Genomic DNA, 24,119 nt, shown 5'->3' on the forward strand with positions numbered 1-24,119 from the left:
CAGGATAACACTGGATACTGGAGACACAGGATCTCCTTAGGGGTCAAGCATTCCGATTTTTCCTTTAATTTGATACATGTTTGTATATTAGACAAATAAGATGAGACTTTATTGATCACTGGGGAAATTCATAGGTTATAGCAACAAAATAATCCATCCAAAGAATTAATCCAAACAGGTAGGAAACAGATAAATAGATATTTTAAATAATAAATTTGACAAAATAACAATAACATCTGAAAGCTGCAACACATTATACAATACTTGTGCCATTTTTATACATTATTTGTGCTTTGTACAACACATAACATACTACATACATGCTATTATATTTGCTTGAGCTTGTGCCAAACTCCAGGGCTGCATGTGAATGGTATTTTAATGCACACTCTGAACTCTGAACTCCTTTTGTGGAACTACCTGAAACTGGAGGAATCCTTGTAGTTGTCCAATCATGATTATCAACACCATTAGTTCTGTTAAAGGAGAATACTGTGCAAGGAGTTTGTACATATGCATTCTGTTATACAACAAAGTGCAATTACAGAGCAAGAGCTGTTATAGGTTTGTGTTTTTCTCAGAGGATTTAGCAGTATTCTCCTTTAAAAGAGGACTACAGAGTTGCTTATGAATCTGCTGAGAGAACGGAGCTCCTTCTTGCACTACTGTGCCGTTCCTCTCTTCCCCTGCATCACTGATTTCCTTTCTTCTTCCCTTTATTTTCCTTTGTAGGGTTGGTAGCTGCCTTTAGCCTCTAGTCTGTTCTCGATTTGTCCTCACTTGTCTTTTGGTTTAACCTTCTTTGTAATTTCATTCAACATAGTACCTGCCACCAAGCTGACAGCCATGACCCGTCCGCAGGCAGGACCCTGCCACTGTAAATATGATCTTATGGTGTTCTTTGAGATCTGCGAACTAGAGGCCAATGGAGAGTGAGTGTCTTGTGTCATCTCACTAAGCATTGAGTGTTGCAAATTTTGAACTCTGTACCACAGAAACTACTCTATTGTACCGTACTGTACATCGGCTGTATTTGAGGCTTGTTTTCATTTGTGTCATCCCAGCTACATTCCTGCAGTGGTGGACCACAGAGGAGGAATGCCTTGCCACGGCACATTTTTACTGCACCAGGTCAGTCCCACTGTCAGAAAATATTTGTAATATTTTAAATGTACTGAACTTAAACACATCTCTTATCCTTCTTTTCTTTACTTCTGCAGGGCCTTCAGAGGAGAGTCACTGTCACCATTGTACACGAATCTGGAGGTGACATGGAATGGAAGGAAGTCCGTGAACTTGTTGTTGGTAAGTTTAATTTGCAGGATTTTTAACCAAAGACTGTACCTAAGGATTGCCCCACCCTCAATACCCATAGGTTTCCAGCAGAACACTTTCCAAGCTCGGTGTGGTATCCCCAACTTTTTTTATTTGGCAGTGCCTGATTTCTCCTAGCTCCTGGTTAATCCAAAAATGAGCAAAGAGGTGGTCCATGATTGGCCACTGAGTGTCCTATGACAGCATCAGCATGTCACTCAGAGTGAGAACATCTTTAAATATGCATAACCTTTTAGCCTTAATACAGTTTTAAGAGATGAGGTATATAATAAGTGTTCCTAAATCCCATCAGAACATCAGCTGTAAACAATTGGGCATAGGTTTATACTATATAGACTAGTATACAGACTAAAAATCCTGTGATCATCTGCAATCCCAGACTTAGACACAGGCATCTCTACTGAAATCCACACCAACAATCTCTGTAAGTTATTCTGACTTAGGTGCTTGTTCTTTCCCAGGACGTTTGCGCAACACCCCTGAAGCTGACGAGACCATCATTGACCCCAATATTCTTTCTCTCAACATCTTGTCTGCTGGGTATGTCAGGCCTATGCAAGACGACAGGTACGTACTGCTGTAGACTTTGGAAAGAGCCAAATTTTATGTTCTACATTGCAACAGCTTGGCTGAATATAGGAACCACTGTATGATTTTTTTTGTGTCAAAAACAGTCTTATCTGGGGACCTCACTTTATTATTCCTGTGTCAGCTCATTCATGGGAACGTGGCACATGGGAAAATGCATGGCATATGGTACCAGCTGTCTAAAAACAGCATGACAACACAGCCGCAATTTGATGTTACAAGGAACGTCAGCAAGTTCCTTTGTATTCTTATATATTTGTCATTGTGTCTGCATGAATCCAGTTCCCTCTTTTGAATTGCAGGAGGTCACAGAAACACAGTGAAGCAAACTTCACTTGAGTTATTTAAGTGTCTCTTTAAATCCATATCTGCCACATCTATAGTTATAAGTTCACTTGTCCATGCTGGCTGCGCGACCCTCCTTGATGTTAATCTGTGCTCTTGTCGTTTGTCATCATTGCACCTACATGTTGCATCTCACCGTGTTTATTACATCACCTTTAACCCCTGTCATTTCAAAGCCATGAATTAAATTTGCTAACCCCAATATAGCTTATAACACTCAACAGATCATGCCGCTATTTTAACTTAGCACTTTAACTTAACCATGTCTCAATGTATAAACAAGCCCAAAATAGAAGTGTCTTTCTGTCTTATCCAGCAGCACATATATCTGCAATGTACAATAAAATCACTAATGAAACTGAAGACATTGTATTTGGATGTAGTACAGTATCATTCATAAGACATACAGCATTTCACCATCATTTATCAAATACCTTATTGACTATAAAGAATAAATAAGGTGCGGTCTGAAGGATTCGCTACAACAGACTGATGGCATGACTAACTATGACACATTGTATTAACATTCAATAGCTGAGTTTTGCTATGTGTAACTAAAATTACAGATATCAACAGCATCATTCTTAATTTCCGATATCTATCAAAGACAATATGGATATTTTGAACTGGGTGGAATTAAAGATGTCTTGAACTAGAATTATGACTACTGGTAGTCTGAATTTAACTGTAGATATCTGAAACTGGAATTACAACTAGTCAGAATTCCGTTACACATATTCAAAATTCACATTGCGGATATCTGTGACTTAACTGTAAATATCTGCAACAAAACATCCACTTTAGCTATTAAATGTTAAAAAAGCCTGTTATATACTAACTTCATAGTGAAACATAGTTTTTACAAACAAGACAGACAGTAGAGGGAATTTTTGCGACTATATAACAACAAAAACGCGCATTCTGGTTTCTCTGAATATGTGATAATTGGCCTTGGTACCTTTTTTGCATCATGTTGAAGTGTATCATGTTTGATATTGTTTTGCAGGATGCCAGTAGAGGGCAGCAGGTTTCTTATAATGCTAGTGGCCCCCTACTGAGAATTCGTGTTTTGGCAACTGCTGAAATATAATGCAGATGGCATGTTTTTCCAGAAATTGAGTAATTACTGGCATAACAGATACCATTAACATCCAAAATCACTTATCACCACTTCATAACGTCACCACTGTGTGGTGGCACTATAGCTCTTAATTAGTAGCATGTCTTCACAGTATATTCACATGTTGTATGGATAAATATCATTGTAGATTTTCTATAAATGTCAATTGGCCAGAATTGTTATTATTATTATTACTACTTATTACTCATGTTAAATTTGTGAAAACTGTAATGCATTTTTTTTGCAATTTACCTTATGCTTTTTCTGACCCTTTGCTTTTGCCTCGTTGCTTAATCCCTCTGCTTTCCCAGCAACTTTCCAAAAAGTCTAACACCATCACCCAGTCCAGGGTTTACCGCGTCCCATTCCAAAGCAACCGAACGCTCCTCGCAGCACTAACCAGTCTCCCTGCTAGATCAGCCTATCTTTGACCACAATGCTTTTTTTGCCTATCTTGTTATGGCTTTACTGGCCAAGAATTTAATTTAAAGACTCAGCAGCAGGTCAGGCTGTTGTCCAGTAAGGTCTCTGCTCAGTCTTGCAGAAACTAACATTAAGGTATATATGGATGCTAACATTTTTCTCCCTCCAGTCCACTAACGGAATGTTGTTTTTTTGCTTTTGCAGACAGTTTCTTGATTCGGACATGCCTAGGTATATTATTTGCCTCTCTTTTCATGCTCTTAAGTTACACAAACACCTGATCTTTCTAACGTCCTGTACACCCTGTCGTTCCTAGTCGGCCTCTAGTGACTTTGTTCCCTTCTCTCCTACTCTGTCATCGCTATCAACCATTCATCTGTGCCTCTTTGTTTCTCCCCCTCATGAGAAGTGAGGGATGTGGTTCTGCATGTCCCTGGTTCTCTTGCTGTGCTGGATGTGTGTTTGAGCTATTGTATTGTCAGGCTTTGGTTCATGATGGACAGGGTCTGCATGGCTCTGCTTTGCTTCATGTGGACTGTCCTTGGCTGTGTCTTTGCTGGAGGTGTCGTGGGGCCAGTATCAAACTCTCTGTTTCCTCTTCGGCAGTTGCTGCAGGAACCTATAATCTGGATTTTAGAAAGTGTCAATCTTTTGTCACTCTTACAGTGTTTTTTTTTTTTTGTGGCAGAAACAGAGAATTGTAAAATGCTGCCAACATGTTTGAAAAGTCTTTTTACTCTGTCTTTATCCTCTTTATTTTTAGATGCTAGTGCAGAAAAAATGAAAATGCAGAAAAGATGCATCCAACACGATTAACCCTCTGAACCCCAAAATGTGCCAGGAGGTTTGAAGGGCTTGCTATCTTTAAAACATTTCCGAAATTTGACCATTTATCAGAGCCAGTAACTTGAAATACAGAAACAATCTGCAGATTTTCAACTTTCTGACAGTCATTAAAATAATCACATGTGATGTACAGGTCAGTTTGGAAAGTTGATCAAATCTGAGCTTAAAATCCTATTATTTTATCAAAGTTGCATTGTTGTGAACAGCTTTCACGCTAAATAGTTAATTCAGGGACTACTCCTGTGAACTGCAGATTGTTGACACAGAGTAAGTATACATTAGACAAGTATGGAAATAAATAAAAAATGTGAGTTGTAAAATATCCATAGCATGTGGAAACCCCTATTTTCAATTTGTTATACAGCGCTAACTACTTCTAGCCATGTTTTTGTTGTTTCTGTTGAAGTACAGGACATTATTTTGCAGTAAAATTAGCCCACAGCGCCTGAAATGTGACAGGAGCAAAGAAAGAGAAACTGCTTGGGGTTCAGAGAGTTAAATAGCTATGTATTGCAGTGGTTGAACTGAAAGGTTTCACTATGTGGAAGGTGTATTGGTGTGACTTGCCAGTAGAGGGTGATAGTAATCCATTACTTAAACACAATTTGAAACAGCTAAGACAAAGAGATGCATTTTGTCTCTTGCTGAAAAAATGGTCATTTTCACAGCTCTGTTCCGTGCTCTGTTTATTATTTTCATTTCGCTGACCTTACCAGTGAATCAATATTTTGAATCCATGGATATAATTTTGTTAGTTACCTCTAATCCCAAGAGTCGGAGTATTTCCCATCACAGCTACAAAACATTAACAGGAACACTAGTCACCCATGATTACTCAAGTGCTGTAATATGGATCACATCATTTACTGTACCCAATCTGGCACGATATTCAAATGCAGCTATTAAAATGTAATCCAGTGAACCATTACCTCACCAGTAGCACTTTACCCAGGATTGCTGCAGTGTTGTGAATATTTTTAAATCTTTGCTTGTACCTCAGTGAAACTCTGCCAAACACCAGAAACAAACGGCTCTTCACATGTTGCGCCAGCAGCATGACTTCAATGCTGGCTTCCACATTTTTAGGAGGTAGTAAAACGCAGAGAAGCACATGTTGGTGCAGTGCGAAGAGGAAATTGCTTCCTTGTAGTATAAGCAAACAGGTTTCTACTTCTGGGAAAGATGCGTGCAAGTGTGAAGTGTGAAATTGTGTATGTGTTAATGAACTTGCTAATTACTTGCAAAAGAAAAGAAAGGGCATCACTACAATGAATTTTCACAGAGAAGCAATAAGTTCTCTTTGCTGCAGAGGCAGCTCAGTGCATGTTTGCTTTCTACACATTGTTCACTTTCCCACAAGGTCACTTCAGTCCAAAGCCAGTGGGCCCAACATCTGAACCTCATGAAGAGTCCATTCAGCCTGTTTTAATGGCTTACAGAAACATTAGTTTCCTTTTACAATTCTTGCTTGGATTATCTTTTTTAGATTTAAGGCTACGCTGGGCTGCAGGCCAGAATAATAACTGGTTTCAGAGTGTGATTATTCCCCCTTGGGGGACATGGAAAAAAATTGTGTACGTTATTGTGTGGAGTAAATCATCAGTGTCACAGAAAGCAACATTGTTTTGCTTGAGGAATGGCCATGTACTGTTTTTTGACCTTTTCAGTGGTTAAGCAAGGTTCCATCAAATAGTTCTACAGGATTTCTCAACGCTCTCCGATGGGTGAGCGGCACTATCTCTGGCAGTGTTTACAAAATGAGATATCTGTGTGAAAAAAGACAAACACCATCCCAGCCACACAAGCGCACAACCACAACATACTTCCTGACTCTCACTTTCTATTCTTTTGCTGATTTCTTCTTTCTCACCAGCATTTCCCTGGGAGTTGACCATAGGTATTTCACTGCCCTGTCCCTCATTTTGTATGGCTGTCTCATACTTTCATCCCTCCCTTCATTTATTTCTGTACTAACAGTCATCTCAGCTCTCTTTACTTTTCTGTGAGCATCCACTCAGTCAACCTGTTGCATGCAAAACGATGGCATTAGTACTTTTGTTTCATTGAGAATGACAGAAATACTCTCTTCAATGTTTAAATATTGTACAATGACTGTTCTCAGTGTATCAAATCAAATATAATTGCATATTTTTCAGCATAAAAATTCTTTATATTGAAGTATTTTTAGATCCTGATTTTGATGTTTACATCTACAGGATGTATTTAAGCATGAGTTCAGCTTTGGCAGCTAATTTGTTGTTTTGTTTAAAAAGCTTAAATTCTGTGGGTTGATTCATTTTTTTTGGCATCTTGTTCTCTGGACTACCTCAGGACTTTCTACCGCTTCGAGGCTGCTTGGGATAGCTCCATGCACAACTCGCTGCTACTAAACCGAGTCACCCCGTATGGGGAGAAGATCTACATGACCCTCTCAGCCTACTTAGAGGTACAGTACAGTGCCTGCATTCATAAGAGGCAGAAATAGCTCTTACAGTATCGGAAGAGATGTGTGAGTGACTCTAGAGGAAAAATGTTGGAAGTCCCTCCTCTTTTATCAATTGCAGATGGAGAATTGCACGCAGCCTGCAGTCATAACCAAAGATATCTGCATGGTGTTTTACTCTCGAGACACAAAGCTCTCAGCTTCCCGTTCAATCCGCAACCTTTTCGGTACTGGAAGCCTCAGAGCTGCAGATGGGTGAGTTTGACATCTCAAACTATGAATGCACTATATTTTGCCATGATCTCTGTTAATATATAGTTCAATATCAAAATAAATGAGCCCTTTTTTCATCTCTTTCTAGAAACCGTGTCACTGGAGTTTACGAGGCCAGCTTATGTCACCTAGCAGATGCAGGCAGTCCAGGTAAGAAAAAAGCGAAAAAGTAACCATTTTTCATCAAGCTCACTCCAGCAACATTTGTAACTATGCACCTGTCTCACACCAGGAATGCAGAGGAGACGCAGGCGGGTGCTGGACACCTCAGTGGCCTACGTCCGAGGGGAGGAGAACCTGGCTGGATGGAGGCCACGTAGTGACAGCCTCATCTTGGACCACCAGTGGGAGCTGGAGAAACTCAGTCTCCTCCAAGATGTAAGGGTCAAATATTACTTCATATTAACCCCTGGAGACGCATGCCACTGGTTCTTAAATACTGGACCTATGTGTCACCAAATATAGTCAGCTGTTTAATGAAAGCTGTCTGAAAATATGTAAATACATATTTGGTCTTTGGTCATGTATCCACAGTCGTTCTGGTATTGGACCTTGATTTATGTATAATGGACTGGTGTAAATTTCATACATCACCCATAGTATTTAGAGCACATGCATTGTCCTCCCAAATACAAACCTGAAAGAAGTCAAGTACTTTTCTTTTGAAAAAATTCTGCAGTGTTCACTCATAGCAACAAAGTGCAGGTCTTTTTTCTGCAATATGTTAAGCACAAATATGTGTGATATGTTCTCAACATGAGCAGAAATTTTGCTGGAATACATTTGAGCTATTGAAGTTCAGGAGTTTATATATTAAATGAAATGTTATGAAAAGGTCCCACATGCACATTTAACGAGGTTAAATTTCTCAAACAAGAAACATGAGCAGGTGGAAGAGTAAACTGTGTATGCTGAATCAGCAAGTAGAATATTAACTATAAATATTTGAGAGAACATTAATAGAGGAATAAATATTTGAAAGCAATACAGAATACCTAAAAGCTATAATGCAGTATATTCTAAAAATCTAAATTGTCGTTCTTCACCAAAATAAAGACATTTCCGCCATAAATGGATGCAGTTTCACAAACTGTTCCAACATTGACCTCTGAGGAACTTTATAGGTCAGAGCAGCACAGGATGCACTTCAGCTACAAATAACATGCAGTCAGAAAGATAGAAAGAAAAATATCCAAAAGCTGTATACTGTATCATCAAGTATCTCAGCTCACTTCCTTTAACTTTCTAATAAACTATTAAGATTTATGCCATTGAAAGGAGCGCAGAGAGCCATCTCTGTGCTGTGCCTCTGATGAAAACCAGACTGCAATTTGTCAAATAACAGTTTCCCTCTACTATCTACTTCCAAAAGTTGCTTGCTGTCAGCTTTCTGTAGGTTTAGGCAGGGGACACTGCCTCTTGTCAATGACTGTGATGTTTCCTCTCCATTCTCTCAGGTGGAGAAAACCAAACATTACCTCCTGCTGAGGGAGAAACTGGAGTCCACCCTGCTTATGGGCCAGGAAGCCCTTCAGTCCTGTGTCACTGAGGAGCTGAGTGAATCTCCTCAATCCGCTGAGCCCGACCAGGAGGTCAGCTCTGGCTCTGAAATCACCACTGAGAGGCAGAGGGAGCTTGCTGCCAAGGTCAGCCATCATTACTTTGTGAACCTGTCATTGCATGTTTGACTTGAGCAGAGTTTATCCTGTTCATTTTCTTACAGGCCAGCTTGTAGACTGTAATGCCAAATGGAGACTGACACCGGAGTTTATATACACAAGGGTTTTATTCCAATAAATAAATATCTTAAGTTAGAATAAACACCATGAGAGTGAGCTCCAGCAGGAAAAGAGGGGTGACAATTAAGCTCACTGTACCTCACCTGGGGAGCAGATGAGAGCAGAAGGCCTCAGCAGGGTTTTAAAAGTCAACAGTCAAGTTATCAGTTATCAGATACACATATCAGTTTGTGCTCAGTCTGTAATAGTTATGAAGAGGATAGCCTGTTGAAATGCTATACAGGCACTCTGTGATGCTACGGCCATTGTTTGACATCCATTTAATATAAATTATCTTGCAAATCACCCACATACATTCAGTCACCTACATTGAAAACATTGGTAAATAGTTAGGTACGATAGAAACAAAAGCAAAAAAAATGGCTTTCTTTACTGGTCTGTCTGATATTTAGATTTTTAGGGCTTCTCATGTGTTCAGTTGTTATTTTAAGAGTCCTAAAATCCCGCTTCCCAAAAGAATTAAATTAGTTCAAAGTACAGATACAGAAGCTACACTATACATAAACTAGAACTGGATTATATTATATTCAGTTTATGATGTAAAATCTGCATGTATTCAGCCTCTCAGACTAATAAACGCCACCATCAACCACAAAACATGCTACCAAATGACAAAATAAACCTTCAAAATCATGTCAATTCCAAATTACTCTGTTTCAACTTAAACGCAAAGTTTTTCTCAAACATCGTTTGTTTAGTCGACATCTAAACTAATCAGCTGTTAGGTCAGGTAAGAACCAGATGTTTCCCATAATGGCTTGAGGCAACCGTGATGCCTGGCTGCAAAACTGCAACCGGCTTGATCTCCAGATGTTGTTGTTGCCTACGTCATCATAATGTCAGAGCGAGATGAGATCAAGTCAGTCAAGTCGCATCAATCAGGTCAGGCTAATCTCAAACAAACCAAATGCAGGTCACCTCAACTTATTTTTTTATCAACATCTTTAGAGCTGTTAACAGTTAAGACAATATATTTTCACCAACCAAAGCCTTTGGGACTGTTACTGCATAGCCAGTGGGGTTGCAGAAGGGTGTAACTAAACATACATGCCTACCAAGTGGAAATACAGTCTCTATGCTAAAGTTTTTATACCACAGATGTGTTTTTTTCACTTGTGTATGCCTTTACAAACAGACATTTTAAGCTCCCTTCTTTCATGCAGTGTTTGCGGCTGCTCACTCACTCCTTCAACAGAGAATACAGCCATGTGTGTGTCAGCGCCAGTGAAAGCAAGGTAGAGCTATAAAAAGACTGCCGTTAAAACCTACACATAAAGAAAACGTGATTGCCGTTTGGTGATTGGTTCCACACAGTTGATCCAGCATGCATTTGTGTCTGTGTATGTTTCAGATCTCTGAGATGTCTGTGACAACACTAAGAGAGTCCACTTCAGTCTCTGCTTTAAACACAATCACACCCTCCTCGACATGTCCTTCACTGGTTGAGGGTTGCTATAGCAATGCTGAACTCAGGTCAGTCCTAAGACGTATATACTGATGGTATGTAGTTATTGTTATGTGATGATTGTTATCCTTGGTAGCCATGGTAACTTTTGTTGGTACAGTGCAGCCAAATGCCCTTTTTTGCAGACAGTGTGTTCATAGGTTTGAATAAAAGGTGAGATGATATGATGCTTTGGTTTAACATAGAACTTTGGTTCCCGAATTTGTCGGAAGCCGCTTCATTACTAGATCTAAAAACCTCTTCTTTCTATTTACAACAGACCACCAGCGCCTCGCTCTCGTGCTGTCAGTCCCGGTCCGGACACACAGCAGGATGTGGAGGGTAAGAAGTCCATCAATGGAGCCTCTGATACCAAACCTCGAACCCGCAAATTTGTCCCTGATATCCAGGAGATTAGAGTCAGGTAAGTCTGAAGCAATCAGTTAAAAGTGTTTCATCATTTTGAGCTGGCAAGACAAGTTTCTTGGTTCCACGTGTTAACTCTGACACCACAACACAGCAGTGGGCTTTACATAAGCTAGGATAACAACTGGAATATTTCATCAAAACACATTATTCTCCATGTTGTCTTACAAAATTCTTCAAAATTAAACTGTTTGCACCAGATACTGTAATAATATTATGTGCTCTTCAATACAATTGAAAAATCATGAGTGACTCGACTGCAACCAAGAGAGACTATTCAGATGAGTGTTTACAAATGAAAAGAGACACTGAGAGGACAATAAGGCCTACTTAATCAAAAAAATAACTGACATTTTAACAACCGATGTGTAGAGGGGCAAGTTGTCAGCAAGTTGTTTATGGTTTGTAGAGGTTGTAAAAAATCTAAACAGTAAAATATCTACAGCATACGGAGTCCTCATCTTTTTCCAGTATTGTTAATATCTGTGAGCATTTGGGAAAACCATATACATGTTGATTCCAGGTTTTTATCAGTGTTTTGTACAGCAAATAATCTAACAAATTCAGTTGCTCATATTGCTCAGATGTCATGGTTGTGCTGTTTCCATAGAGGTGCCGGACTTAAAAATGTGAGTAGGAGTAAAAGGGGAAAATACTTGGAGTTGAGAGCATTAATATTTGATTTTTTATTTCTTAGCCCCATCGTGTCAAAGAAGGGTTACATACATTTCTTGGAGCCACACACCAACGGATGGGTGAAGCGCTACGTGGTCGTGCGGCGGCCGTACGTCTACATCTACAATACAGAGAGAGACACTGTGGAGCGAGCTATCCTCAATCTGTCCTCTGCCCAGGTGGAGTACAGTGAGGACCAGCAAGCAATGCTGAAGGTTGGTGATCAGTCAAACTCCTCCAAATTCCCTTTTGCTGCCCTCACATTAGGGTTTGCTCTAATAGGCTTTCGTGGCTCTCTCAACAGACCCCCAACACATTTGCTATGTGTACAGAACATCGTGGAATACTGCTTCAAGCAACTAATGACAAAGAGATGCACGACTGGCTGTATGCGTTTAATCCTCTACTTGCTGGAACTATCAGGTATGATAGCAAAAAAAAGCAGAAATGGTTTCATAAGCCCCTTTCAAATATACACTGCTTTTTGTTATTTGACAGCATCTAAATGTGTAAGTTTCATGCCTGAATGAACACCCTGGTAACTTTTCCATCAAAGTCTGAACAGCAGTCCTACTAGTTGAGACATATCTGAACTGCATGCAGTCACGACAGCAGATAGACACTTACAAGCAACATACTTCAAGTTGTTTGAATCGGTTTGGGGAGGGATTTGTCAACATTTAGTACACATGTTGGTCAAAGAACATTGGCTGCAAAATCACTAAACACATCATTCACTTCATCATTTTGTTACGAACAAAAATGTTTATAAAAATAAAACTTTCATGTAATGAAGACAGTCTGTAACAGATTGATGAGACTCACTAATGATGGTTGGTTGGTTTGGTTTTTACCAAACATTCACAGGAGCTGAAATTTGTTGTTTGAGGTTTGTTGCTTCCAGCTGTTTTCAGGTATCTTTCCTCTGAGGTTAATAAATATTTGCAGCGTTAAAGAGAGTCCACATTTACACACAACAGCAGTAAATTCATTTATAACTTATAATTACAAACTGTCCCCGACATGGAGACAGGCTTAATTAGAATCGAAGTAACACTGTGTACTTTTTTTCATCTCAGACCGGTGAAGTGTCACATACAGAGTCTCTTAATAATGCAGTAGTATGTATTATACATCACTTGATGTTCTTTCCAATCAAGTATGTACAACAATTACTGTGTGCAATATCTCCAACACTGTGGTGGGTATGTCTGAACAAGTGTTAAAGCTGACCTGTGTCTAAGTGACAGAATGTTATCGAGCAATGTTTAGTATCCAATGTTTGATAGAAGCTATATGTGTAAGTGAAATCAAACTCATGAATAGAAAATATTGTGTATTCAATGTGTTTTTTTGCCTGCCTCTCAGGTCAAAGCTGTCAAGAAGACGAGCCGGACAGATGAGGATGTGAAACGAGCCTCTCATGAGAGAACGCAGAGACTAAGATGTACATAGATCCTTGTCTTTACCCGTTTCCTTGTGCTGAGCCCCGTCCTCACCGCCACAGTCACCAACAATCATCTCTCCCCTGTACGTCCTCAGTTTGTCACTAGTGTCCTCAGCACCTAAAGCGCCCATTTTGTGTCAGGCCTTTGCTGCGGTGTGAATCCTCTCAAAAACCTGTCACTGTACTGTACTGGGGTTTCTTCATAGCTGGACGATTGAAGAAGGCGGAGGGAGTAGCAACAGTTTCTTATCTCAGATTACATGGTAATGTACTGTAGTTGTTGTCAGTGACACATCGAGCCTTATACATTTATTCCTTAAAAAAATGCAGTGACATGCATCTTTACCTAAAGCTGCCATGTCTGCGAGGATCACATTGCTACATTTGCATCAGTAAATAGTAAAACATGCAGATTTTCCTCTACTCTGCAGCTATATATACAGTGTCTAAACTGGTTTGCATACAGCATACAGCTAGAAAATACACACTAAACTAAAAAAAAAAAAAAAAGACAGTTGAACATCTCTCTTTAGAATATTTCTCTCTTCTCTCTGGTCCATGAATCCTGACATTGAGTAATCTGCCTCTTATTCCTGAAACTTGTTAGAAACTTTAGCTCACACACAGCCTGGCGAGGGAATGGCATATCGTCATAAACTTCATGTTCTTCTGGCATTTTGGTAAATCCATGTTGTTTGAGCTACCTGTAGGAGCACTGAGAGTATCTGCATTCATAAGTAATCAAATACCATCGTTACATTAATTCTCCCAGTTTAATCTCATTCTCTACCTGAATTTCATTTGTTTTAAAATGTGATATATTTAGATATTTAACAGTTGTATTATTTATTTCTGCATGTATTTATTTACAAAGACATTTATATTTCTAAAATAGTAGTACAGTGCAATTTCTGCACACTGCACTTTTTAATGAGTTCCTTAAATGTTTGAACAAAACAACCTTGTCCCCCGCGCACCTAACGCTACTGAAACAATTTAATAACTTGATGATAAACATTGGCCAGTTTCTTTGTGCTGAAGATTACTTGAATAATAGTATCCCCTTTAAGAATAGGATAGTCGCACCTTTGACCCAACTAACTAACACACATCTAAAAACAAGGTCAGTACATTGTTAGGTAGAGAACATTAAGGTGGTCTGTCCATCCTCAGCTGCACAAAGCTACCTTGTGAAGTCAAACTGTTCCTCACAGTACAGAATACGAAGCTGGTTTTCTGAATGATATGTATATTGATTAAATGTAGTGCCTCTCTTTTCAGTCATACTGTACAGTATGCCTCTGCACCAGTTGCTTTGAAACTACATCCATCATGCTGCTATAATACTTGCTCTGGAAGTGTCTGTGGATCATATCATCACTTTCCTGCTTCTCATTATCATCACTTGCATATTCCGACAAAAGGTCTCATTCATGGTAACGTTACATTTCTGATATGGCAATCAGATGTCAGAAAGGATGGAATTTCCACAACGCAGAGCGTACTTAATCTTTATACAATGAAGACTCTCCTTAAACGGATTATTTATATGATGACAGTTATTTAACTGCAAAACTGTACTCTGGTTATTTTTTCTAATAATTTCAACTAATATTTGGTAAAAATTCTAATGTGAATTTTGTTCTAATCAATTATGAGTCTGAAATCTGTTAAGAAATCATCTACAGATGCAGCTTTTGAGTTGTTGTGTGAAGTTGGATGTACAAGCACGCCTCAGGTCAGCCAGCCTCGAGAGCCTGCTCCGTGATATATCCGTACAAGGACAACACCTCAAGGCATTAACATGAACAAAACACTTCAAAAATGTTATTTATTCTGTATCAAATGACACCAGTTCAGTAATCCATATGATAAATTATTCTAATAATTGGCATATTTCTTGACATTTTTAAGTGTTCTGTGTGTTGTGGACATTTTGAAGTTATTTGGTCACAACTACATGTGTGTACAACTGAAATCAAACAATCAAGACTCTCTTAAAATCTCCTGTTTTGGATCAAATTCTTCCATCAGACTTTTTATGTTTTATCCAGCTATAGCGTCATCATCACTGAAGGAACACCTTGCTGTACTGTACTCTACACTGTCTCAAACACTTGTGTCTCATTTCCTTTAAAACCTACTACAGTCAAAAAGATACACGTGCTCCAGTCTGGTCTCTATGTTGAGATTGTTGCTCTTGTTTTCATTGGGCCTTTTTAATGTGCATCACATTTGAGCCAACCAAAGTTTTGTTGGTGCAGTCACACAAAAACTTAACACTGAATGTACATTAATATTTGAAAATACTTATTCTGCTGAAATAATTGTGTTGACTTGTCTTCTAGATTGTGGTTCCTTACTGATTGTAGGTAGTTTTACCATCAAGGAACCATGTGGAGGTTGTGGGACAAACCTGTAATAATGTGTCCACTCATGTATGGGGGGATGATGGTTCACTACGGCCCAGTTAGGCATTGCATCATGTACAGAGTAATGCTGTAGGTTACCTTACTGTCGCACTTCCACTCTTATTTCAGTGTCTACTTTCACTGCTCTAACAGCCTTCACGAAATCTACTTTTTCTAAAACCTCCCCTTTGAAGGAACATCATTTACATTGTGCTTCCACAGCTGATCTTTTTTTTTTCGCACCTTTACCTTTATTTTCTTCAAATGATTTTGCATTGTATATAAACATGATTGCTGTGAACAGTGTATTATAAAGTTGCACCCATTTACGAAAACTTAAATGGGCAGTAGTTCAAGTCGGTGTCTCTGAGTGTTGGAGTTTAGCGTCAAATGTTTGTGTACACTAAACACATTGTCATATATTAAATAAACATGGAAATTATGCAACACAAAGAAAAAGGCTCCTCTCCTTTATTCTGTATACTGCATTAGTTTTTGTACCTGGTTCCTAAGCACTTTTCTGAAACACATGAGCAGTTTTAAACTGAATTAAATGACACAAAAAGAAGTGCCATGCATATTTAAGGAGTTTGCTTCTTCAAACTCAAGACAAAAGAAGACAAGACTAAATCATGCCTTTATTTGTGTTGAGTCAGCAAGTATAATGAGAGAAAAGTGTATCTACAGGGGAAAAAACATATTTGAAAGCAATATAGAATGCCTGAGAGCCTTACTGTGTTTCATTATATTTAGAATTGTCACCTGGTGCCTCCATTTTATCTGTTCCTTTACATAAACAAAGATATTCACAGCAAAAAAAAAATGATGCAGAAAAGTCACCGTTTTGTGCATGAAATTCCACCGAATGCCAGAATTTAAGTGTTTGACCTATAAAATGTCCTGGATCCCTTTTAGACATAGTGTTAAAATGAAACCTACACACATTTTACCAAGTTAAGAACTATGAATAAATATATGTATTTGGGTTCTGGACAAACATTGTACATGTATATAAGCTGGTACATGCCAAAATGTTTATTTTGAGGAGTGTCTGATAAAAACACCTCAAAAAAATCATATATTTAGAGAACATAATCAAAGCTTTTCTCATAATTGCAATTTGACTTCCTGGTTGTTGCCATGGCAGCAGAATCCAAAGTTGTCACGTCAGCTGGAGACCGTTTCAGGACTGATTTTAACGTTTTATCGCTTATCCCATTTTCTAAAGCTTCATTGCTTGATTCTAATTTACACTGCTTTCACATTCATACAGATAACAAACTCCCTGACATTCGCTGGCATCCAAACTGAAAATTTCAACCCATAAACATGCGAAACTAACATACGTTGCCCTTCTAAACTCGGAATAATGTTTTCTTGAATGAATTGTTCACCTCTATTAAACGTATTAAAGATAAATATGAGAGCGCTGGACTCGACTGTGTAAATATTTTGGCCGTTTGAGTGATGGACTCTTAAACTGTAGCTTTCCCTTTAAGAGATCTGGCAACCCGGTGAAGTAGCAGCGCATTGCCTCTCAGCAGACCAGCTAGCTGATGATTGACACAGACAGTAGTAAATCCATTCAGGACATCTTCACATCACTTTGCAAGGTCAGACACAAAGCCAGGACTTTCAGGCTGCTCTCTTGAAAACACAAAGTGCTTGTGTGACTCGGTTTCAGAGTCGCATGGATGATAGAATAACAGTTCTGTGCAATCTTGTTCGCAGACGTTACTTAGCCAGCGTAGCTAGCTTTAGCTAAAGTAAACAAATGGGAGCTGCAGTAAGTTAGCGTTAGATGGCAAAATATTAGCTCGAACAGTGATGAGACCGTGAGAGGGGCTGTTTTAATGAGCCCGTTGGTACTTTTCTTGTGTTCTGAATGATTTTACGTGTTGGCAGTACCAGGAAGTTAAATCCCTGTCACGCCCGCTGCTGTCAGCGTGGATGTGAGGTTAGCTGAGAGGGTGAACTAAGGAGAGGAAACTTTGGACACAATTGAGCACGTTAATCCTAAATATTGGCGTCAAGTGTGTCTCAAATGTCTGTGCTCTGTAAAGTACAAATATAGCTTTTGATTTGTTTTTTAAACAGTTACACAGTAGCTGGCACTGCTATTGCCTATTAGTGTTTACCTTTAGTTGCAGCTATTCAGTAATGGATGTTTTATAGCTTTCAAAAGCACATTATAAAACACGTTGCCCCACATAAGTGTCACTGAAATTGTTATAAGGAATTCATTGAATTATTTAAGTGAAGTAACTAATGCAGTGAATGTAATGAGTTTAAGAAAGGAAAGCAACAGAATCATCACCAACCACAGTTTGAAATAACCTTAAACTCATTGTAAACTAAAAGCATTGCCACAATGTTAATGAGACATTTTTCATCAAAGTCTCTCTGAATAAAAAAAGTTTTGTACATTGTATACGACTATCATAATCTAACATATTACAGGAGAGACGTTAGATTAGAGATTAGATGTTTTTGGACTTTGCACTTATTTATCATTAACACCCGAGTCACAGATTTCAGAGAGGATGCCGTTGATACAGCTTGCTGAAACACATATGACCTATTAAAGTTTAGGGGTAATAAGTTTATTTAAATGAATGAATTCATCATTAACATCTTACCAATATGCTTATGCACTTGCAGTTTGGTTGAAGGTTACTGATTTTAAACTACGATATTTGCTCCAAACCAGTTGTTACCACATTGGAAGACTCCTGCCAGGTTAGTGGAGGACAGACAAATGATTGCTACTCTAAAACAATTCTTGTCTTCTTTCTTCTTGTAGCAAGGGTTTATGTAGTGCTTTTGAAAATCCAGTGACCTCAGATTTTACTAGTATTTCTGCCAAACTGCAATTAATCAGCATAGACATCATATTCTTTCTCTGTAGGACTATTATGGCTTGCAAATCCGATGACATCAGCTCGATGAAGGGCCACGCCTTCACTGACCATATCTTTCATCACTATTCAGAAATTAATACAGACAGGTAAGAACGTTTTGATTTGAGTTGGGTATCAAATTACCTAAACGGGTGCAATATAGGTTCGTTGATGGGTGCTTTTTATTGCTCTTGTTGTTTTGTTAATGCAATACATACATAATGGTTTGAAATGTGATGAGAAAGTTCTTTATATGATGCAGGATCTACATGGATTACAATGCTACCACGCCACTGGAGCCAGAGGTGATTCAGGCTATTTCTGAAGCCCTCCAGGACGCCTGGGGAAACCCTAGTAGCAACTATATAGCAGGTGAGGAAGATTTGAACCTTGATGTCAATGCAAAGCAAGCACTGGGTGTGGATTAAACTCCTGTTCCTCTTAGCTTTCCCTGAGTGCTAAATGAAGGGATTTTATTGTTCTAGTGGCACGTTCACTTTTAAACAATCTCTGTTTAAAAAAATTTGTACTTCCAGGTGCCAAGGCCAAGGCTATCATTAATCAGTCCAGAGAGAATGTGGCAAGAATGGTTGGAGGTAAAGCAGAGGACGTTATTTTCACGTCAGGTGGGACAGAGGTAACTACAGTTCTGAATGGCAACAAAAATGTTGTGTGATTCCGGAAAAACAAACAAAACATAAAAAAACTTTTACAGAATTGTGACTTCATGCACACAAATTTTCCTTCAGGCCAATAACCTGGTGCTGCACACTGCTGTAGAGCACTTCAGGAAAAGCTGCAGGGCTGCAGAACAACACGAAGGACACCAGAACGGATGCAGTGGCCGACCTCACATTATCACCTCTAATGTGGAACATGACTCCATCAAACTTGTAGCTGAGCACTTACAGATGGATGGCAAAGCAGGTAGGAGATCATCCTCTGCAGCTTTTCTTCATTTACACAAGGAGAAGAAGATATATTTTATTGGATGCATTGTGGTTTTGTGTTTACTGCATTTACTCCCTTTCTCAACTTATTTTTGTCACAGATGTCACCTTTGTGCCGGTGTCTAAGGTGACAGCCCGTGTAGAGGTGGACGATGTCATTGCTGCAGTGCGTCCCAACACTTGTCTCATCTCTGTAATGCTGGCCAACAATGAGACTGGAGTCATCATGGTAAGAGGAGATCTTTTGCATTTCTAATAGAGAAGAACTCAATGTCAATTTCCAATGAAGCAGATTTTCAGAAACCTACTGCCTCAACAATCCCGTGCAGTTACATTAGTTGAGACAGATAGGTGACAATTTAAAAGAAAAACAAACATAAATTGTCAAGCAAGATTCCATCATTCTGAGTTCAGCTGGGTTGACATCTGATGACTGTGAAGGCCACAGCATATGATTTACATCACTTTTTTACTCATCAAGCCATTCAGTGATCCGTTAGGCTCTATGGATCAGGATCCTGGAAGAGAGCACTCCCACCACAATAGAAATGTTTCATCATCACAATAAAGGTGATCACTCAGAACAACTTTGGAGCGATTTGCAGTGATCCTTCTCTCTAGAAGAACAAAAGAAATAGTGTAGGGATCAAGAGTTCATGTTTTTCCTTTCATTTGTCACTCGTCTGTGTATCTTGCCAGTGTGCTGTAAATCAAATATGAATTCCAAGTAAAAACAAAAAAAAACCTGGCTTTGTATCCTGCACTTTGTACAGTATAGTCCATGATTCCTGTGTGCTGAAACAGTTTCCTCTTGTCAGCCAGTGCGAGAGATCTGCCAAAGAATAAAGTCTCTCAATAAGCGGCATGAGCGGCTCAGGATCCTGCTCCACACTGATGCTGCCCAGGCTCTGGGGAAAATCCGAGTTGATGCCAGTGAACTAGGAGTGGATTACCTCACTATAGTGGGACACAAGGTCAGGAATCTGCCATGCAGAAAATCTTTAGAGCGGTCGACAGTAAGGCGGAAATGTTACCAAGAGGATTTGTTGCATTTGTAGTTCTACGCCCCTCGGATTGGTGCTTTGTACGTGAACAGTCCTGGAACAAAGACACCGTTACATCCGATGCTGTTTGGAGGAGGACAGGAGAGGAACTTCAGACCAGGGTAATGTCGTATTTGTGTCTCCCAAAGAGCTATTAGTAGAATACAGAGTAAGCATAAAACAGTGGCCTTTATCAGAGAACTTCGTATCGGAATATAAAGATTTATTTCTCTTTTTCTCAAAATTGCAGCACTGAGAACACGCCAATGATTGCTGGTCTGGGAAAGGTATGTTTCCTACCCCATATACAGTATGTGTCAATGAAAATGTCACTGAAATTTATAGATTTATTTTTTTAACTTTTAGGTTTTCTCTTTCTGATTTATTTGTGAAGCTTTTCAATAGAGAAATCCAAGTACAAAATTTGGAAAAGGTCCTCTTTAGACATTCATAAAGGGTATATGGGGATGTGGACAAGTTTGCAACCTGGCAACCAAGATGTTGTTAATAATGATTTAGACCGATCTATAAATCTGTAGTGAATTTATGAACTAATAATAAGTTCATTAGTTACACCTTATAAATCCTTTATACAGGGTACGTTATCAGTAAATGGTCCAAAGTTTTATTTCACCCAATGTGCCGTTGAAACTCTCAAAAAAAGTAAGATATTCTGATTAATGCTATGGCTTTTTTTATTTTCCAGCTACATATTTTCCATGTTACCTTCATTATTTTTCCAACTTATTGCCCTCATGCCAGTCAACGCTGATCAGAATTTCCTCTATTATATTATTATGAAACTATAATAGATGCAGAGAAACAGTCAACAGTTCCCAGAATGTAAATGATAGATGGAACATTTCTAAATTTAAAAAAAAAATATTTTGCTATTCCAGTCAGTGTTTTCAATCAGCATCTCGCAATGCATAATTTCCCACAGAATCCTAATCAATTCAGTTGTAATTACTGTAGAGCAAGTACGTCCCCAAGCACTTAATTAGGAGCACTGTATGAATAGTGGGCAGGGCTTCCCTGGTGTCGTGGGTTCTACAGTCAATGAAAACAATCCTTTGAGAGGCTGCTTCATGTTGACATGATTGTGTGGCAAAATGTTTGGACATCTCTCAGCTGCACATTCATTCTGCATGTCTGCCACATTGCAGATTGTTTACTGAATTCAAATTTGGCAACTGAGAGACTAATGAGCTCGTTGTCGAGTTTTGCCTTGTGACATGTTGAATTATACGCTGAATGTAGCCAATTCTGCTTTTTGGTTGTTTTCCTGTCTTTCAGCATATGAAGCAAGTTTTTGTTTGTGTATGAGGTCTGCAAGCTTACGAAGCCCCAAGTCCAAGTTAATGAGAGTTACTGTTTCACACAAGCTTTTCATTCGTTACTTATCTAAATCCCCAAAACACACTAGTTAGCATGTGCTCACAGTCTGCCATTTCTACACTAGAACCACTTTTGTTGGAGCTACATCTCTCTGCCTGTACTCAGAGATCTGACGTTAGGCAAAAGTGCTAACCCCCACGCCACTGTACAGCCTGAGCATATTCTAGTAGACCCAAAAGAGTAAAGTCATGAATAATTTATAGTAAATGGGCTCTTTAAGGGCCCCAAAGAAAGCAAACATTCCTCACATCATCAGACCACCAGCAGCAGTGTTGACTGTCGACTCGAAGGTGGTTTGGTCGATGGATTCATGCCGTTTAATTCATATTCTGAGCCAACCACATGCAGCGTCAGCCACGGTTCAAGGCTACGTTTTTCCATTTTCAACTCTGTTATACTGATGAACCCGTGCCCACTGCATCCTCGGATTTCTTTTGTTGGATGACAACAGTGGAAGTCGGTGTCGTGTTCTGCTGTTGTAGCCCATCCACCTTGGTGTTCGACGTGTTGTAAGTCTGAGACGCTTTTCTACTCCGTTGTAAAGAGTGGTTTCCTGAGTTACTTTAGCCTTTCTGACAGCTCCAAGAACGTATTTTCATCTACAGAACCGCTGTTCACTGGATGTTTTCCTGTTTTTCACACCATTCTGCGAAAACTCCTGCATGTGAAATCCCAGGAGATCAGCAGCTTCACAAATGCTCAGATCAGACCATCTGGCACCAACAGTTATACTACAGTCAAAGCCACTGAGATCACAATTTTGTTCTCGATTCTGATTTTTGATGTGGATCAGTATCTGCAGATGTAATGCCTTGCAGTGGTGTTTGATTAATTGTATAAATACACAGGTGTGGGTGTGTTACTAATAAAGTGCTGGACGAGTGCACCCGAAAGATTATTCAGACACCAAACCAGTCATTTTATGCTTCTTTTGTAGGTATTGATTTATATATATGTGTGTGTGTTTGTGTGTGTGTGTTAGGCTGCAGAACTGGTGACATCTCATCTGTCAGAATATGAGAGTCATATGCAAAGCACTAAACTGTACTTGGAAGAACAACTGCGGGTGAGTTTAGTTCAATTCAGACGCTTTCATTGAAACACGTCACTTCAACATTTGGAGTAGTATTGTTATTAGTTGACAGTCAGATTGAGCAGATTTCCTTTTTAGGCTGTCTTCAAAGACAAGATCCACTTCAACAGCCATTACCCCGGCTCTGATATCCTCCCTAACACATGTAACGTGTCCATCCTGGGCCCAACATTACAAGGTGATGTCATGACCCTTCCGTCTCTGTCTTATGTCTGTTTGGCCTGCCAGTCCAAACAGTGTCCTCTAACCCTACACCAATGTTTGTCAGAGGCAGTTCATGACCTGCACAGGGCTATTTGTAAACTACAAAGGCTCTAAATGATTAATATCTCTCTCCTGCTTTAGGCTGGAGGGTATTGTCCAACTGTAGGAGGCTACTGGCCAGCGTCGGCGCCGCCTGCCACTCAGACAGTGGAAACCGGTACAAGAGTCGCTCTTTTCACCTGTTATTCTTTTGTCCTCACACCACATTGTTCGCAGTTACGTAACTCCTCTGCTCTGTGCTGTATGTGTCCATCAGGCCTTCTCATATCCTCCTGAGCTGTGGCGTCCCCTCAGAGGTGGCGGCTAATGCTCTGAGATTGAGCGTGGGCAGGGGGACGACCGAAGCAGATGTGGACGCAGTTGTGGAGGATCTGAGGGAAACCGTGCAGCTGCTGGAAGAAATGAACTGACGGCTTTCATTTGCACGGAGTAAAGTCATCCTGTGGGTCAAATAAGGATGTACAGAACCAAAACATGCACCATCTGTGTTTTCTCTCATATGAACTGATCATGTAAAATGGATGAAAAATTTAAAAAAGACGAGGTGACCTGAGGGGTGATGTTATGGAGAGATGAATATACTCGGCTTCCATCGCGTCATGTGAGTAGCCCATCAGCTAATTGAAGAGAGGGGCACATGTATTATGAGTGTTATTGACATCAAATATGTATTGTGATTTTCTCTAATTAGCCGTGAAATATTTGACATGGATTCTAATATTCCACACGTATCATGTGTTTAGTCACCTGCACTCTGATTAATCTTTAAAACAGTTGTAAAAAATAACACTCTTTGTAATCCACCATGCCTTGGCTCTGACTTCTCCCATTACTTAAGTTTCCGTGCTGCTTCAGCTCCCCCATCTCCAATGAAGCGTTGGTGCATGTGCCAGCAT

The 24,119-nt window shown here is 39.5% G+C and overlaps 2 protein-coding genes across 24 annotated transcripts in view; both read left to right on the forward strand.

Annotated features, from left to right (window-relative positions):
- Nucleotides 1-16,034, forward strand: part of kif1aa (kinesin family member 1Aa) — a 52,641-nt gene extending 36,607 nt beyond the window's left edge. For 9 of the 20 annotated variants that reach the window (XM_055016424.1, XM_055016455.1, XM_035945802.2 and 6 more), the window contains 17 exons: nt 824-932; nt 1,065-1,131; nt 1,221-1,305; nt 1,797-1,902; nt 4,016-4,042; nt 6,531-6,554; nt 6,989-7,103; nt 7,222-7,355; nt 7,462-7,523; nt 7,606-7,751; nt 8,831-9,019; nt 10,336-10,407; nt 10,524-10,645; nt 10,897-11,040; nt 11,740-11,932; nt 12,022-12,140; nt 13,086-16,034. In XM_055016424.1, the coding sequence (XP_054872399.1) occupies nt 824-932; nt 1,065-1,131; nt 1,221-1,305; nt 1,797-1,902; nt 4,016-4,042; nt 6,531-6,554; nt 6,989-7,103; nt 7,222-7,355; nt 7,462-7,523; nt 7,606-7,751; nt 8,831-9,019; nt 10,336-10,407; nt 10,524-10,645; nt 10,897-11,040; nt 11,740-11,932; nt 12,022-12,140; nt 13,086-13,128 (1,757 nt within the window). In that variant the 3' untranslated portion in view covers nt 13,129-16,034. The remainder of the gene's footprint in view (nt 1-823; nt 933-1,064; nt 1,132-1,220; nt 1,306-1,796; nt 1,903-4,015; nt 4,043-6,530; nt 6,555-6,988; nt 7,104-7,221; nt 7,356-7,461; nt 7,524-7,605; nt 7,752-8,830; nt 9,020-10,335; nt 10,408-10,523; nt 10,646-10,896; nt 11,041-11,739; nt 11,933-12,021; nt 12,141-13,085) is intronic. The other 11 variants (XM_055016435.1, XM_035945806.2, XM_035945812.2 and 8 more) reach the window with 3 other exon arrangements.
- Nucleotides 16,035-17,079: 1,045 nt separating this feature from the next.
- On the forward strand, nt 17,080-24,031 carry scly (selenocysteine lyase). 4 transcript variants are annotated; one of them, XM_023264976.3, is made up of 14 exons: nt 17,090-17,188; nt 18,286-18,314; nt 18,484-18,582; nt 18,738-18,847; nt 19,012-19,112; nt 19,225-19,402; nt 19,527-19,654; nt 20,244-20,399; nt 20,484-20,590; nt 20,719-20,755; nt 22,849-22,932; nt 23,038-23,137; nt 23,305-23,380; nt 23,480-24,031. In XM_023264976.3, the coding sequence occupies exons 1-14, from the start codon at nt 17,132-17,134 to the stop codon at nt 23,631-23,633; spliced, it is 1,416 nt and encodes a 471-aa protein (XP_023120744.2). In that variant the 5' UTR covers nt 17,090-17,131; the 3' UTR covers nt 23,634-24,031. The 4 variants fall into 4 exon arrangements, with proteins under 4 accessions (XP_023120741.1, XP_023120744.2, XP_054872289.1 ...); XM_023264975.3 differs by having other exon boundaries at nt 17,117-17,188; nt 18,237-18,314; XM_023264973.3 differs by lacking the exon at nt 18,286-18,314 and having other exon boundaries at nt 17,080-17,188.
- Nucleotides 24,032-24,119: the final 88 nt, after the last annotated feature.

Source organism: Amphiprion ocellaris, chromosome 2 (genome assembly GCF_022539595.1).
Source record: "Amphiprion ocellaris isolate individual 3 ecotype Okinawa chromosome 2, ASM2253959v1, whole genome shotgun sequence".
NCBI lineage: Eukaryota > Metazoa > Chordata > Actinopteri > Pomacentridae > Amphiprion > Amphiprion ocellaris.

Excerpts from the sequence above, each read along its gene's own strand:
- scly (XM_023264976.3), top strand. The coding sequence starts at position 17,132 with ATGATTGACACAGACAGTAGTAAATCCATTCAGGACATCTTCACATCA. Across the intron at positions 17,189-18,285 it reads TCTTCACATCACTTTGCAAG|TTGTTACCACATTGGAAGAC; the intron begins GTCAGACACAAA and ends GCTCCAAACCAG. Across the intron at positions 18,315-18,483 it reads CATTGGAAGACTCCTGCCAG|GACTATTATGGCTTGCAAAT; the intron begins GTTAGTGGAGGA and ends CTTTCTCTGTAG.